General features: G+C 45.7%; 1 protein-coding gene across 3 annotated transcripts in view; it reads left to right on the top strand.

The window, feature by feature from the left end:
• Positions 1-15,000, top strand: part of slc15a4 (solute carrier family 15 member 4) — a 44,603-nt gene that overhangs the window by 20,075 nt on the left and 9,528 nt on the right. For all 3 annotated transcript variants that reach the window (XM_027142921.2, XM_027142924.2, XM_027142922.2), the window contains exons 7-8: positions 2,391-2,549; positions 7,816-7,974. In XM_027142921.2, the coding sequence (XP_026998722.1) occupies positions 2,391-2,549; positions 7,816-7,974 (318 nt within the window). The remainder of the gene's footprint in view (positions 1-2,390; positions 2,550-7,815; positions 7,975-15,000) is intronic.

Genomic DNA, 15,000 nt, shown 5'->3' with positions numbered 1-15,000 from the left:
AATAATCAATAATCACTGATCAATAATCAATAATCTAATCACTTTCTGACCAATCAGCATCCAGAAATATTGGAAAAGGACAAATCTGCCCCATATTGCCTAGTGCTATTTTGTGTAGATACACAGCCCCAAAAACTGAGGGTATTACACCCCACACACACACACACACACACACACACACACACACACACACACACACACACAGAGTTTGCAGCTTAGTGCAGCTCTTTTAATCCATTGCAGCTTGGTAGCTTAAGGGAACAGCAATGATAGGACGCTCAGTGCTTACACAGCCTTGTTCCAGTGAACACACGCACACACACACACACACACACACACACACACACACACACACACACACACACACACACAGTTTGCAGCTATGTATCTGGCCAAACATATTTAGTGCTTGGACCCCTAAATAAACTTTAAAATTTATTCTTTGAACAAAAGAAATTAAATAATTCTTGGACACAGAAATAAATTCAGTATTTGGAGCTAGAAATAAATTCATTTAGTGATCGGACCACTAGATGAGAAGATGTAGTGATCGGACCCCTAAAATAGCATCTTGTGATTGGACCCCTAAAAATAAACATCTTGTGATTGGACCCCTAAAAAAACATTTGGTGATCGGACCCCTAAAAATGCATCTTGTGATTGGACCCCTAAAAAAAGCACCTTGTGATTGGACCACAGAATAAAACATCTTGTGATTGGACCCCTAAAAATAAACATCTTGTGATTGGACACTTAAAAAAAGCACCTTGTGATTGGACCCCTAAAAAAAGCACCTTGTGATTGGACCCCTAAAAAAAGCACCTTGTGATTGGACCCCTAAAAAAGCATCTTGTGATTGGACCCCTAAAAAAGCATCTTGTGATTGGACCCCTAAAAATAAACATCTTGTGATTGGACCCCTAAAAATAAACACCTTGTGATTGGACCCCCAAAAAAAGCATCTTGTGATTGGACCCCTATAAAAGCACCTTGTGATTGGACCCCTAAAAAAACATTTGGTGATTGGACCCCTAAAAATAAACATCTTGTGATCGGACACTAAAAAAAGCACCTTGTGATTGGACCCCTAAAAAAAGCACCCAGTGATTGGACCCCTAAAAAAAAGCATCTTCTGATTGGACCCCTATAAAAGCACCTTGTGATTGGACCCCTAAAAAAAAGCATCTTGTGATTGGACCCCTATAAAAGCACCTTGTGATTGGACCCCTATAAAAGCACCTTGTGATTGGACCCCTAAAAAAACATTTGGTGATTGGACCCCTAAAAATGCATCTTGTGATTGGACCACAGAATAAAACATCTTGTGATTGGACCCCTAAAAAACATCTTGTGATTGGACCACAGAATAAAACATCTTGTGATTGGACCCCTAAAAAACATCTTGTGATTGGACCACAGAATAAAACATCTTGTGATTGGACCCCTAAAAAAAACATCTTGTGATTGGACCACAGAATAAAACATCTTGTGATTGGACCCCTAAATAAAATACCCAGCTGTAAATAAATAAAGTTCAGACCCCTGAATAAATCATACCTCTAAATAAATAACTGAAGTGCTTGGACCTGAATCTCAGTGAGCGATGGTTTGATTTCTGGACCTCCACCAGACACGAGGCCCCCCGGCGACAGCTGTATCACTCAGATCAGACTGACGAGAGACTCGGGGCGACGCCGACAAACTGTGTTCTTATAACACAAACACAGACGGTGTGTACGAGAGAGATAAGATGTTTAGTCTCTCATGATGCTTCGTTATTGACCTGCCACTTAATCTGTTACTAGTCTGGCCACGCACGCACACACACACACACACACACACACACACACACACACACACACACACACACACACAGAGGTGTAATTGAAATTGCTGGGATCAGATGTTTGTTTACTCCTGTAGTAACAGTCAGAGGATGAGCCGTGTGTAAATGTTAAGCACCGACGACTCCGTTTCGATCTCGGTCAGATTATTAATATCTGCTCTGGTCGAAAGATAAAAAATCAACAGCTTAGCAATATTTCTGAGCGAAAATCCAACACGATTGATTAGCACAGCGACAGAAGAGGTCAATTTCTTTCTCTGGGGTATTTTAGTTTGCTCAAAATAATTCAATAGCGTAACGGATTAATGTTCGTTCTTTCGGTCTGATTATTAGCATAACAATCCTGTATCTAAATAAATCCGATCTGATTACTACGACTTTCCTCGTCAGCGTGAAACGTTAGCGGTTGTTATAGAAATCTGAGCTTTTATTAAATGTTATGTTGTGATGTTGAAAATGACCTTTACAAGATACAGTATGTACATTTTGATTTATGTGTGTGTGTGTGTGTGTGTGTGTGTGTGTGTGTGTGTGTGTGTTTTAGGTATTTTGGAGACAAAGAGGTTGGAGATCGTTCACACTCAGGAGCCGATTAGTCAGGACCTCGGTGGAGTGACGTATTACGCTGCCAACCTGCCCATATGGTGGCAAATCCCTCAGTACGTTCTCATCGGCATCAGTGAGATCTTCGCCAGTATCGCAGGTACACACACACACACACGCACACACACACAAAGTTTACCAGAAGTATGGGTGCCTTTACTTTTGCCTGCAGGTTGCGATTGATTTAAACCATGGTAAAGGTCGCAGGTTAACCTGGGATTCGGTCTCAGTGACACACTTCATAAAGTTCTTATAAAGCATGTGATCGTTTTTGTCCTCGTCCTGTCACAGCTTCTAAATAGTTGTGCGGGTGTGAGGTGGGAATATACAATCACACACACACACACACGCACACCCTGCAGGACGAGGTGGTCATGAAATGAGGTCAGACCAGAATGAGGTGAAGGTTGGTGGGGATGAGTGGTAAAGAAAAGTGGGCGTGGCCAGAAAGAGGTGGAGGTTGGTGTGGATGAGTGGTAAAGAAAAGTGGGCGTGGCCAGAAAGAGGTGGAGGTGGGTGCAGGCAGGTGTGGAATGAGATGGAGTTGAGTGTGGAAAGAAGTGCTGGTGGATATGGACCTTTAGCTGAGTTTAGTCGGTGTGGAATGTGGTGGAGGTGTATGGAGGTGGAGGGGTGTGTGTGTATGGAGGTGGTGGGGTCTGTGTGTGTGAGGAGATGGTGTGGTGGGGGGTTTGTGTGTATGGAGGTGGTGGGGTGTGTGTGTATGGATGTGGTGGGGCGTGTGTGTGTATGGAGGGGGTGGGGTGTGTGTGTATATATGGAGGTGGTGGGATGTGTGTGTGTGTGTGTGTGTATGGAGGTGGTGGGATGTGTGTGTATGGAGGTGGTGGGATGTGTGTGTGTATGGAGATGGTGGGGTGTGTGTGTGTATATAGAGGTGGTGGGATGTGTGTGTGTGTGTGTGTGTGTGTGTGTGTGTGTGTGTGTGTGTGTGTGTGTAGAATGAAGATGGATGTGAATTACACACAAGACTGATTTCTCCCTGTACTCCTCTGTGGAGCTTCATGGTTCCTCAGGTTATAAACGGGTTTCTGCTGATGGAGCTCCGTGCTGTTGGATGTACAGCAGCTGAAACAGAAGCTTGTCTGGTTTCTCCATCAGGTCTCTGCACTAAAACACACTGTGGGGTTTTTTATTGGCTTTGTTCGAACTGTAGAGTTTTTTTCTTCTGGGGTTTCATTCATTCACCTTAATGACTGTTCTGATAAACGAGTGGCCTTTTTAAAGTGTCCTCCACCCTCATGGAGCGTCCTGGGCCGGGCGTAGGCTTTTATTCACTCGGCTTTGTGAGAAATCTGCGGCTCTATTAATCAGAGACCATCGATCTGGAGCAGCGCTACGTTATTACACACTCACTCGGAGGACGGCCTCTTCCACCAGGTTCCCCTCCGCAATCACGCTTACAATTACTGTGTGTGTGTGTGTGTCTGTGTGTGTTTTGTGCGTGTCTGTGTGTGTGTGCGTGTCTGTGTGTGTGTGCGTTTCTGTGTGTGTCTGTGTGTGTCTGTGTGTGTCTGTGTGTCTGTGTGTGTGTGTGTGTGTGTGTGTGTGTGTGTGTGTCTGTGTGTGTGTCTGTGTGTGTGTCTGTGTGTGTGTCTGTGTGTGTGTCTGTGTGTGTGTCTGTGTGCGTGTGCATGTCTGTGTGTGTGTGTGTGTGTGTGTGTGCGTGTCTGTGTGTGTGTGTGTGCGTGTCTGTGTGTGTGTGTGTGCGTGTCTGTGTGTGTGTGTGTGCGTGTCTGTGTGTGTGTGTGTGCGTGTCTGTGTGTGTGTGTGTGCGTGTCTGTGTGTGTGTGTGCGTGTCTGTGTGTGTGTGTGTGTGTGTGTGTGTGTGCGTGTCTGTGTGTGTGTGCGTGTCTGTGTGTGTGTGCGTGTCTGTGTGTGTGTGCGTGTCTGTGTGTGTGTGCGTGTCTGTGTGTGCGTGTCTGTGTGTGTGTGCGTTTCTGTGTGTGTGTCTGTGTGTGTCTGTGTGTGTTTTGTGTGTGTCTGTGTGTGTGTGCGTGTCTGTGTGTGTGTGCGTGTCTGTGTGTGTGTGCGTGTCTGTGTGTGTGCGTTTCTGTGTGTGTGTGTGTGTGTGTGTCTGTATGTGTGTGTGCGTGTCTGTGTGTGTGTGTGCGTGTCTGTGTGTGTGTGTGCGTGTCTGTGTGTGTGTGTGCGTGTCTGTGTGTGTGTGTGTGTGTCTTAAAGAACAACCTCAGTGTCTTTGCTTGCTTTACAATCCCATTCTCAGCGTCTCATAGTGTTGGTAAGTGGGCGGAGCTTAAACTTTTTTAAAATTTATAATAGTGTCAATTGGGTTGCATTTAAATCTTGCGAGATTTAAATGTACCAAGTGGGGTGGAGCTTGGCACCTTCAAAATGGATTGTGGGTGGAGCTCAGAGCCTTTTGAAAAGGGGTGGGGCTTAAAACTTGGACTTAAAACGTGTTAAGTGGTTTAGAGCGTAAGGCATTGTAAGTGAATTGTGCAAAGTGGGTGGAGCTTAACATCTCATTCATAGTTAATTGTGTTATGGGGGTGGAGCTTAAAGCCACACTCAGTTAATTATGTAAAGTGGGTGGGGCTTAAAGCATCCTTCATAGTTAGATGTACAATGTGGGTGGGACATAAAGCCTTCTTTGTTGTTAATTACGTAAAGTGGGTGGAGCTTAACAACACACCCATAGTTAATTAAATGGGTGGAGCTTAAGGCATCATTCATAATTATGAACAGTGAGTTGAGTTTAAAACAACATTCACAGTTTATTATGCAAAGTGGGAGGAGCCTAAAGACTTCTTTTAACGCTAAATCTATTCTGAATGAGTAAGTTTATAAGATGTTATAATATTATAAAATAATCTGGTTATTTATATATGAACATATAAAAGTTGTAAAGATGTAAAATATCTAATGCTCTCTATCGCATATTAAAGCACAAGGGCTTTTTAAATCATCGGAAAATTGGTGATGATGATGATGATGATGATGATGATGAACAAATCCTGATCTTGACCGAATTCTTTATAAAAACAGCAACACGTTCACCTTGTGTATGGAATTTAATTTGTTTATTTGTGAAAATCAGACACTAAACTATCTTTCGAGTCCAGCGCGAGTCTGAATGCGGCGCTCGGCTTCAGTCGGCTTCGCCGTCCAGCCGCTCCGCTATGAAACCGCTCACTAGAGAGAAGGAATCAAACTTTTTCTATTATTAGTCACCGAACAGTGCGACTAAGATAGCAGTCAGCGAGCTGAGTTTGTGTTGCAGTGCAATCTCACACTTTCACAACCAACACCAACATTTCATTATGCTGAACCCTCCTGTGAAATGCAAATTGGAGCCAAATAATAGCGAAGAACCTTAAAATAAAAGCTCAGCGCTCCGAACCGAGCTCGGGGGGGGGAACACTGCGGGAGTCACGTGTGAGGGGACGCGACGGATCCCGGCTTCCTCCTCTGGCCTTATTCTGTTTGAATAAATCCCTTTTAATGGAGTCCGCCGTCCGATCCATTATGTGACGGCCAGCTTTCTGTTTTTGGACCGCGCACACACACACACACACACACACACACACACCACACACACACACACACAGACTCCCTGTGGATATCGTGTTCCGAGGCCCAGCAGGGACACGACGGATACAAACCTCATCCAAGCTTTCATCCTTCAGGGGATTTTTTTTTTTTTTTTTTTTTTTTTTTTTTTTAAATAATTTATTTATTTTTTTTCAATAAGTTCCTAATAAGCAGCTCAGCTAATTTTTTAGAAAGAGAAAAAAGAAATCTAGACACAGCAAGGACCATTTTTAATATACGTATATAATATGCGTATAACTATATATTATACTTTTTCTCTATGCTGCTGAATTCCGGATGCTGATTGGTCAGAAGTTGTACAGGTTTCTATTAACTTGCACGTTCCGGTACGTTACAGTTTCCATAGTAACGGCTCGTTCCCGGGATGGATATGGATACGTGACTCTAAATGGATAAAAGCGATTACGTCGTCGTTTACGGAATCGCTGTATTTAATCATGTTTAGTTCTTTATAATTACTACTTAATTATTTGTTATGTATTTTTGTTCGATTTTTTTTTGTCATGCTGTAAAGAACATGGTTTCAGTTGTCTGGGAATTTGCTGCAGCTTTCTTACTTGTGGATCCTGGGATTTGGATTCTGACGACGCCTTTAATCGATAATCCCATTTTTCCAAAGCTACATCGTCTGCACTCGACGTCAACGGGAGTGTTATGGGAATACGGACTCGTCTAACGCGCTCTGCAGCATAAATATTCAAGCAGTCGGTCCTGACATCATGTCCCCCTCGCCGCTCGCTGACTTTGGTTTCCATGGTTACGCAGTCAACACTCATTTGTTTCCGGTCGCCGTAGTCATCCCTTCAGCCTCCGATGCCTAAAGTACCTAATATTTCAGTATAAAACAGATGGTCCATCAGACAGGGCAGATTCATCAGGCATGACGAATGCAGGGCTTTTATTGTTCAGGATGTCATGAGCTCGTGATGAATAGAGACGAGGAGCTGACGAAGGCGTTCGATCCGAGCTGTTTATATTCATAACGCACTGGTGAAGCTTCAGAACATGACATGAGTTACATGAAAAATCAAACATCTTTTTATTAACCTGGTTATTTCCTCACTCGGCCCTGCTGCAGCTCCACTTTGGCCACGCCCACTTAATCCTCACCTGTCCCCTATGTCCTAAATACAGGGCTGGTGTTCTGTAGCAGTGAAGGAGATGCAGCCTCTCTCTCTCTCTCTCTCTCTCTCTCTCTCTCTCTCTCTCTCTCTCTCTGTGTCTCTCTGTGTGTCTCTCTGTCTCTCTCTCTCTGTCTCTCTGTGTCTCTCTCTCTGTGTCTCTCTCTCTCTCTGTTTCTCTCTCCCTCTCTCCCTCTCTCTCTCTCCTACTCTCGCTCTCTCTCTATCTCTCCTACTCTCGCTCTCTCTCTCTTTTTTCTCTCGCTTCCTCTCTCTCTCACACACCGTTTCCTCTCTCTCTCTCTCTCTCTCTCTCTCTGTCTCTCTCTCTCTCTCTCCAAACATCAGTGTAAACAATCAATAGGCCGAGATTTCATGAAATCCTCCCAGTGTCTCCTCACAGCTGCTTCACATTATTTCCGTCTCATTCGTGACGTCTGAGAAAAAAGAGATGAATAAAAAAGAAAAGAAAGGAAGCCTTTATTTGTCACATACGTTTTACTGCAGCATTTATTTAAGCTTATGATTATTTTACATGCTGTATTTTGTGGTCTGTTGTATGCATATAAAGTATTATTGTGTGTGTGTGTGTGTGTGTGTGTGTGTGTGTGTGTGTGTGTGTGTGTGTGTGTGTGTGTGTGTGTTCAGGGTTGGAGTTTGCGTACTCGGCGGCTCCTCGCTCCATGCAGAGTGCTATAATGGGTCTGTTCTTCTTCTTCTCTGGTATCGGCTCGTTCGTGGGCTCCGGGCTGCTCGCCATCGTCTCTCTCAAACCCATTGGATGGATGTCTTCACACCAGGACTTTGGTGAGTGTGTGAGAGGGTGTGTGAGAGGGTGTGTGAGAGGGTGTGTGAGAGGGTGTGTGAGAGGGTGTGTGAGAGGGTGTGTGAGAGGGTGTGTGAGAGGGTGTGTGAGAGGGTGTGTGAGAGGGTGTGTGAGAGGGTGTGTGAGAGGGTGTGTGAGAGGGTGTGTGAGAGGGTGTGTGAGAGGGTGCGTGAGAGGGTGCGTGAGAGGGTGCGTGAGAGGGTGCGTGAGAGGGTGCGTGAGAGGGTGCGTGAGAGGGTGCGTGAGAGGGTCTGTGAGGGGGTCTGTGAGAGGGTCTGTGAGGGGGTCTGTGAGGGGGTCTGTGAGAGGGTGTGTGAGAGGGTGTGTGTGTGTGTGAGGGTGTGTGTGTGTGTGAGGGTGTGTGTGTGAGGGTGTGTGTGTGTGAGGGTGTGTGTGTGTGAGGGTGTGTGTGTGTGTGAGGGTGTGTGTGTGTGTGTGTGTGAGGGTGTGTGTGTGTGAGGGTGTGTGTGTGAGGGTGTGTGTGTGAGGGTGTGTGTGAACGGATGGCTGTCTCAGGTCTCAGCTGTACAAAGGGTGTATGAATTGGTCACCAGGGAGACAACAAATAGCACTTTTTTTGGAGAGGCCACATGGATGTGGTTACCTTAACAACACCAGTCAAGCGGTTTTACACACACACACACACACACACACACACACACACACACACACACACACACACACACAGAGATCAGAATCAGACATGGTGGTCATTCTCTCACATGAAGCACATGTTTATTACTGATAATGGGACAGAGAGCAAGGACGATGGAGAGAGACATAAAGAGGAGGAGAAATGATGGTGTGTAAAGAGGAGAAAAAGGGGGAATGAGGGAAAGAGAGAAAGAGGAAATATGAAGGGAAGAGGAAGGATGGAGGGCTGTGAGGGAAAGGGAAGGAAAGAAACAAAGAAAGAATGGTGCAGTGTTGTAGTAATGTACTGATCTCACACACACACACACACGCACACATCGGTGTCTGTGGGGCCTGATTACACAGACTTATGCCCTTTGAGAAAAATATGCCTTTGGGCCCCCCCCCCCCCCCACACACACACACACACACACACACTTTATCTCTTTCATACTTATTTTCTTTTACCACACACACACACACACACACACACATTCTGTTTGCTAACCCTTTGCCTCCTGGTTTAGCATCCGAGCTTTAGCTTCAGTGCTTAGGATGTAGCGTCTAGCTACATACCGGGTCACTTATTTGAACTTATCAGCTGAGGAACGTCTCAGCGACGTGGCCCACGCCCAGCCATGCCGACTTAGCGCTTAGCTCTGGAGCCCGAAGCCAATTTTCGCTTGCTAACAGTGCTGTAGTTCAGCTAATCAAGCGCATACACAGCGCATGCTACGCAGAGGCTGAACTAGCACAAATCCCGGAGATTCCCTCTGTCTGTCTTAACTCTACCTCTCGCTCGGTAAAGCAAAGCCGGAGGCAGAGACAGAGGAACATCCTGTTCTTCCATCTTACCTGCTTACAGTAATCCAGCTTTACTCTCTACTCCAGCAGCCCAGAAATATTTAACGGTGCAGCTACTGCGGCTAGAGCCTGAGGTAAAACTCCGTGCTGTGGCGACACTGCACATAAATCACTACGCCAATACACCGCATACACACTGACAAACACGCTAGCTATTCACTTTATATAATATATAGTCTTTCTAAAGTATTGGCACCCTTCTGATACATATTAACCAGATAAACAGGCACGCGCTCACGGTTGCACTTCTTTTATTAAGTTTTCCAGTATTTCATTACTTCCTCGAGTCTTTTTGGATCTAAATCATTCAACAAACCCTTCCCCTTAAAGGTGCGGTCACCGATGTTTGAAAGCCAACGTCGACATTCGAAATCACCAAAACAAACACGCCCCTAACCCAAACGGGTCCCGCCCCTGTATCGATAGCTCCGCCCACACATACATACGTAACCCAGGCGACTAACAGAAAGAAACGTGTCTTTATCATAGCTGAAGGGAAGAACAATACGATTGTAGATAAACAAACAAGCAAAAATGCCACACAAGCATAATGATGTAAAGGACAAAGGCATATATTAGTTCTGTGTAACAAAGCAAAACCAACGTTACTCACCTATCGAGAAGGAAAAAAGCGCCTCGGCGTCTTAAGTAAAGTCGGCCACATATTCACAGGTCGGAGTTTCCCGAGTCGATAACTCCTGAGCTAAACGCTGTTACTACACAAAACATGGTTGTAGCTGCCTCTCTACATTACTACGATAGAAAAGAGGTGTTATTTGTGTAGTAACAGCGTTTAGCTCAGGAGTTATTGACTCGGGAAACTCCAACCTGTGAATATGTGTCCGACTTTTGAGCTTTTATTTGCAACACTAAACACTAGAGCACAGAAAATTCACCTCAGAGTGACTTACAGCTGAGGAAACGGACGAGTGCATTAGCTGTGCTGTGTTTGTAAAGTAATCGGCTCTCGTGAGGTTTTCAGCTGAGCTTCAGCACTTAGACGCTTTAGCTAACATGATGTACAGTTGGAAGGTGGATCATCGGATGCTTTACCTTACACAGATAGTGATGAAAATAAATATCCCCCATTCGTTATGTAAAGCCGGTCATTAATACGTGTCCAGGATCGTAGCAGCATCGATATTTCTGTGTCCGACTTCATCCCATTGTGACAACGTGAAAAATTTCTTCATCGTGAAAAATGGCTTCCAGGGTTTTGCTACGCTTTGTGTTATTTATATTGCAGGTTATATCCAGAATCATGTTGTGTGTGTGTTTTTTTTTGTTTGTTTTTTTTGGCTCACATTAAAAAAATGTGTTCACTAATCTGACACTAGGTTGATTGGCATCTCTGGAAAATTGTCCGTAGTGTGTGTGTGTGTGTGTGTGTGTGTGTGTGTGTGTGTGTGTGTGTGTGAGTGAATGAGAGTGTGTGTGTGCCCTGTGATGGGTTGGCACTCCGTCCAGGGTGTATCCTGCCTCGATGCCCGATGACGCCTGAGATAATGTGGCATCCATGATGTGGCAGAGAGAAGAGGCGTCGTGGGCGTGTTTATCGAAACAGGAAGACAGGAAGCCCATGTAAACAGCGATGAACTTTCCACACCAGACCTAAACCGATCTTTTCAGACTCTTGTACCGATGCCGTATTTTTTTCACGTTCTACATATTTTCAAGTTTATTTCTACCGTGAGAAAAAAAAAAATAAAATAATCGCATTAAGACCCAAAAATAATGGAGTATTATATTGTGAGAGTCTAAAGGGGGCACTTACTTCTGAGCAATGCGCCCCTGGAGTGGCGGCTCCACCGGCGCGTGTGTGAATCGTTTGTTTCTCGTCATAAGTCGAATCCTCTCCTTGTGCAGAAGACTTTAATATTCATTTCATTCCTCTTCTATTTTACGCTTCACCTTTCCTCAGTGTTTCTGAGACTCTTCTGTCTGCTCTATTATCTCGGTGTGAGCGAGAAACCCCACAGGAACCTGCAGACGTTCTCTCCCACGGCGCGGGTCGTCCGGCTCCACCTGTCTGGGCCACGTGCAGGTCAGAGCAAAGGCCTGGATCTTTTGTGGAAAGTGGAAATCAGGTCTCGGGTAGTTTTTTTTTTTTTTTTTTGCACTTTGAGGCTCACTTCCTGTTCTAGTCGTAACAGATGAGCTCAGAAGTCACGCGAAGGTGAGCAGACGTCCTCTTTTTTCCGGACATGACCTCTTTTCCAGGCCCTAAAATATCAGTTCGGCTGGAATCCGTCCAACTCCCAGAATGCTCCAGGATTTTGGTTTGGGAAGAAAATAACTAGCGAACGATTTGAAGTCTCGTCAGGCGTTTATTAACCGGGTCATTCTGTTAACTAGCAGTGTATTAAACAAGCTAAACACAACACTAACACAAGCGCTAGAGTAAATAAACACAACATGAGTAAAACTAACGTTATACTGAACATGATCGTGAAAAATGCTCTAAACACCAAAGTAATTAGATATTAGAATTATACTAAACACACTAATTCATGTACTAGCAACACTGTAAACAGCCGTATATTAAAACGCACATTAGCGTGTCTGTAAATTAGCATCGTAGCAGATATGCTAAAACCGAATTACGCTAAATAAACTAAATGCTAAATAAACACTAGAGCAAGTTAAGTTGAAGCACATCGTGTATATAAAAAACTGTGTGTGTGTGAGAGAGAGAGAGGGAGAGAAAGAGAGGTTACGAGAGGGAGAGAGAGGTAAAGAGAGAGAGAGAGAGCGAGCAAGAGAGAGTGGTAAAGAGAGAGAATGAGAGAGGGAAAGAGACTGAGAGAGGTAAAGAAAGGGAGAGAGAGAGAGGTAAAGAGAGAGGGAGGGTGAGAGAGATAAAGAGAGAGGGAGGGAGAGAGAGAGGTAAAAGAGAGAGGGAGAGAGATAGAGAGAGAGGTAAAAGAGAGAGAGGTAGAGGAGGGAGGGGGAGGGAGGTAGAGAGAGAGGGGGGGGGAGGTAGAGAGAGAGGTAAAGGGAGAGGTAGAGAGGGGGGGGGAGGTAGAGAGAGAGGTAGAGAGGGAGGGAGGGGGAGGGAGGGAGGTAGAGAGAGAGGTAAAGGGAGAGAGGTAAAGGGAGAGAGAGAGAGAGAGGTAGAGAGGGAGGGAGGGGGAGATAGGTAGAGAGAGAGGTAAAGGGAGAGAGGTAGAGAGAGAGGTAAAGGGAGAGAGGTAGGGAGAGAGGTAAAGGGAGAGAGGTAAAGAGAGAGAGAGAGAGAGAGAGAGAGAGAGAGAGAGGAATCTCATTTAGTAGAAAAGAAAGCAAAAGCAGAAATCCACATTGTTTCCCTGAATCAGAGAAGACAAGATGATTAAAACTCCTCACAATTGGAGGAAGTTCCTGTTTTAGATTCCGATTTTTTTTTCTTCTTCTTCTTTTTCTTCTTCTTCTTCCCTCCAACAAAAGTTTGTTTCCCTCAAAGTGCTCTTTGTTCACCATCGTACGTCTGCAGCATCCACTTTGATTCCACAGCTTTTTGTCTCTCCTCCAGCAGCTGCGGCGTGTGTGTGTGTGTGTGTGTGTGTGTGTGTGTGTGTGTGTGTGTGTGTGTGTGTGGATAGGTGAAGTGGGGCTGTTGAGTTTGTGGGTGATTTAGCTAACGAGCGTGACTCCGTTCTTCCCCTCCAGCTGAATGGGCAGGCGAGTCAGACAGGGCTGCCATTAAACTCCTCATTTGCTCCTGGTTACATAAGAGCCACCTCCGCTGACTCGCTCTGGAACTTTGTTGGTTTAAGTGGGAAGGCTGGAAGAGTGGAGGAGTTTGAGAAGCTTCCAGAAGGTCAGCATCCACCAATAATAAGTTTAAATAAGGAAACGGAGCTCGTTAGGAAACTAATGACAGTGAATTAACAGTTGTTTGGTTCCTGTCACAGTCTCTACAGAGCCGAGAGGTTTTAGTCGTGTGTCGTTGTTTTTGTTAAAGCTAGCGGCCATGAGGAACGTATCAGCAGTGCCGATGAATTATACCAGAGGTGGAGGACCGAGTCGAGGAATCTGCTGCAGGAAACATCCAGGGAGATGGATGAGTGGAGGACGGAGGAGAGAGAGAGAGAGAGAGAGAGAGAGAGAGAGAGAGAGAGAGAAAAGTTCTGACCTGACCTGATTCTCACTTTAAGTAAAGGATCGATGTTCTGTGAGACGGTCGTGCGAGCGACCGGAAACGATACAGTCGCCTGATTAAACCGGGAAACAATCCAACAGTCCGGCTGTGATGTCATCAACAACCTCCGCAGGGCAAAGCGGAGGTCTTACCATCCATCATTCACAAAGAAGTACAGCGACGATCCACAGAAGTGCTGGAACCACAATGAAACCTTTTGATGGAAAGTGTGGAGAAAGAAAGGACCGGTGAAGCACGGTGGCGGTCGTCTCGTGGCTCGGGCTCGCATGGCTGCTTCTGGAACATTCTCACTAATCTTCATGGATGATGGAGCTCACGATGGCAGCAGTGGAATGAATTCAGAAATCTACAGGAATGTGGTGTCTGATGATTTACTGAGAATCTGATCAGGAGGAGGAGGAGGGGGGGGCACGGTGGCTTAGCGGTTAGCACGTTCTAGAACGTTCTCCTCACACCTCCAGGGTCGAGGGTTCGATTCCCGCCTCCGCCTTGTGTGTGTGGAGTTTGCACGTTCTAGCACGTTCTCCTCACACCTCCAGGGTCGAGGGTTCGATTCCCGCCTCCGCCTTGTGTGTGTGGAGTTTGCACGTTCTAGCACGTTCTCCTCACACCTCCAAGGTCAGGGGTTCGATTCCCGCCTCCGCCTTGTGTGTGTGGAGTTTGCATGTTTTCCCCGTGCCTCGGGGGTTTCCTCTGGGTACTCCGGTTTCCTCCCCCGGTCCAAAGACATGCATGGTAGGTTGATTGGCATCTCTGGAAAATTGTCCGTAGTGTGTGAGTGTGTGTGTATGAGAGTGTGTGTGTGTGCCCTGTGATGTGTTGGCACTCCGTCCAGGGTGTATCCTGCCTCGATGCCCGATGACGCCTGAGATAGGCACAGGCTCCCCGTGACCCGAGAAGTTCGGATAAGCGGTAGAAAATGAGTGAATGAATGAATGAATGAATGAATGATCAGGAGGAACGTCATCATGCAGCGAGACCGTGATCCAAAACACGCCGACACTCAACACAAACCTGAATAAGAAAGTGAAGGAAGAAAGCCTACAAAAAAACCATCTGAGAGAAGCGATGCTACAGAAGGAGAATGAACCGGTTTGTGAGAATGAAGCTTTCTATCAGCAAGAGCATGTAAACTAGTTTGCACTTCCTCCTGTTATTGTCTTGTTTCTCCTGAACCGCTGCCAGATACCGCCGGCTTCGCCGAACGCGTGTCACGTGCCGTCGTCCTCACCAGGCCTCGCTCTGTAAAGGATTCGCCCACAACCGGGGTTTATTATTTTTACCACGATCTCTAGGTGTGTGTGTTTTTCTCAGGGACTTTCATTTAAAGCTTTTAATCCGTGACACACGCAGCATTCCAAACGTCCGT

Source organism: Tachysurus fulvidraco, chromosome 14 (genome assembly GCF_022655615.1).
Source record: "Tachysurus fulvidraco isolate hzauxx_2018 chromosome 14, HZAU_PFXX_2.0, whole genome shotgun sequence".
Taxonomy (NCBI): domain Eukaryota; kingdom Metazoa; phylum Chordata; class Actinopteri; order Siluriformes; family Bagridae; genus Tachysurus; species Tachysurus fulvidraco.
Note: the sequence above shows the minus strand (reverse complement) of the source record. Positions and strands in the feature narration are given on the sequence as shown.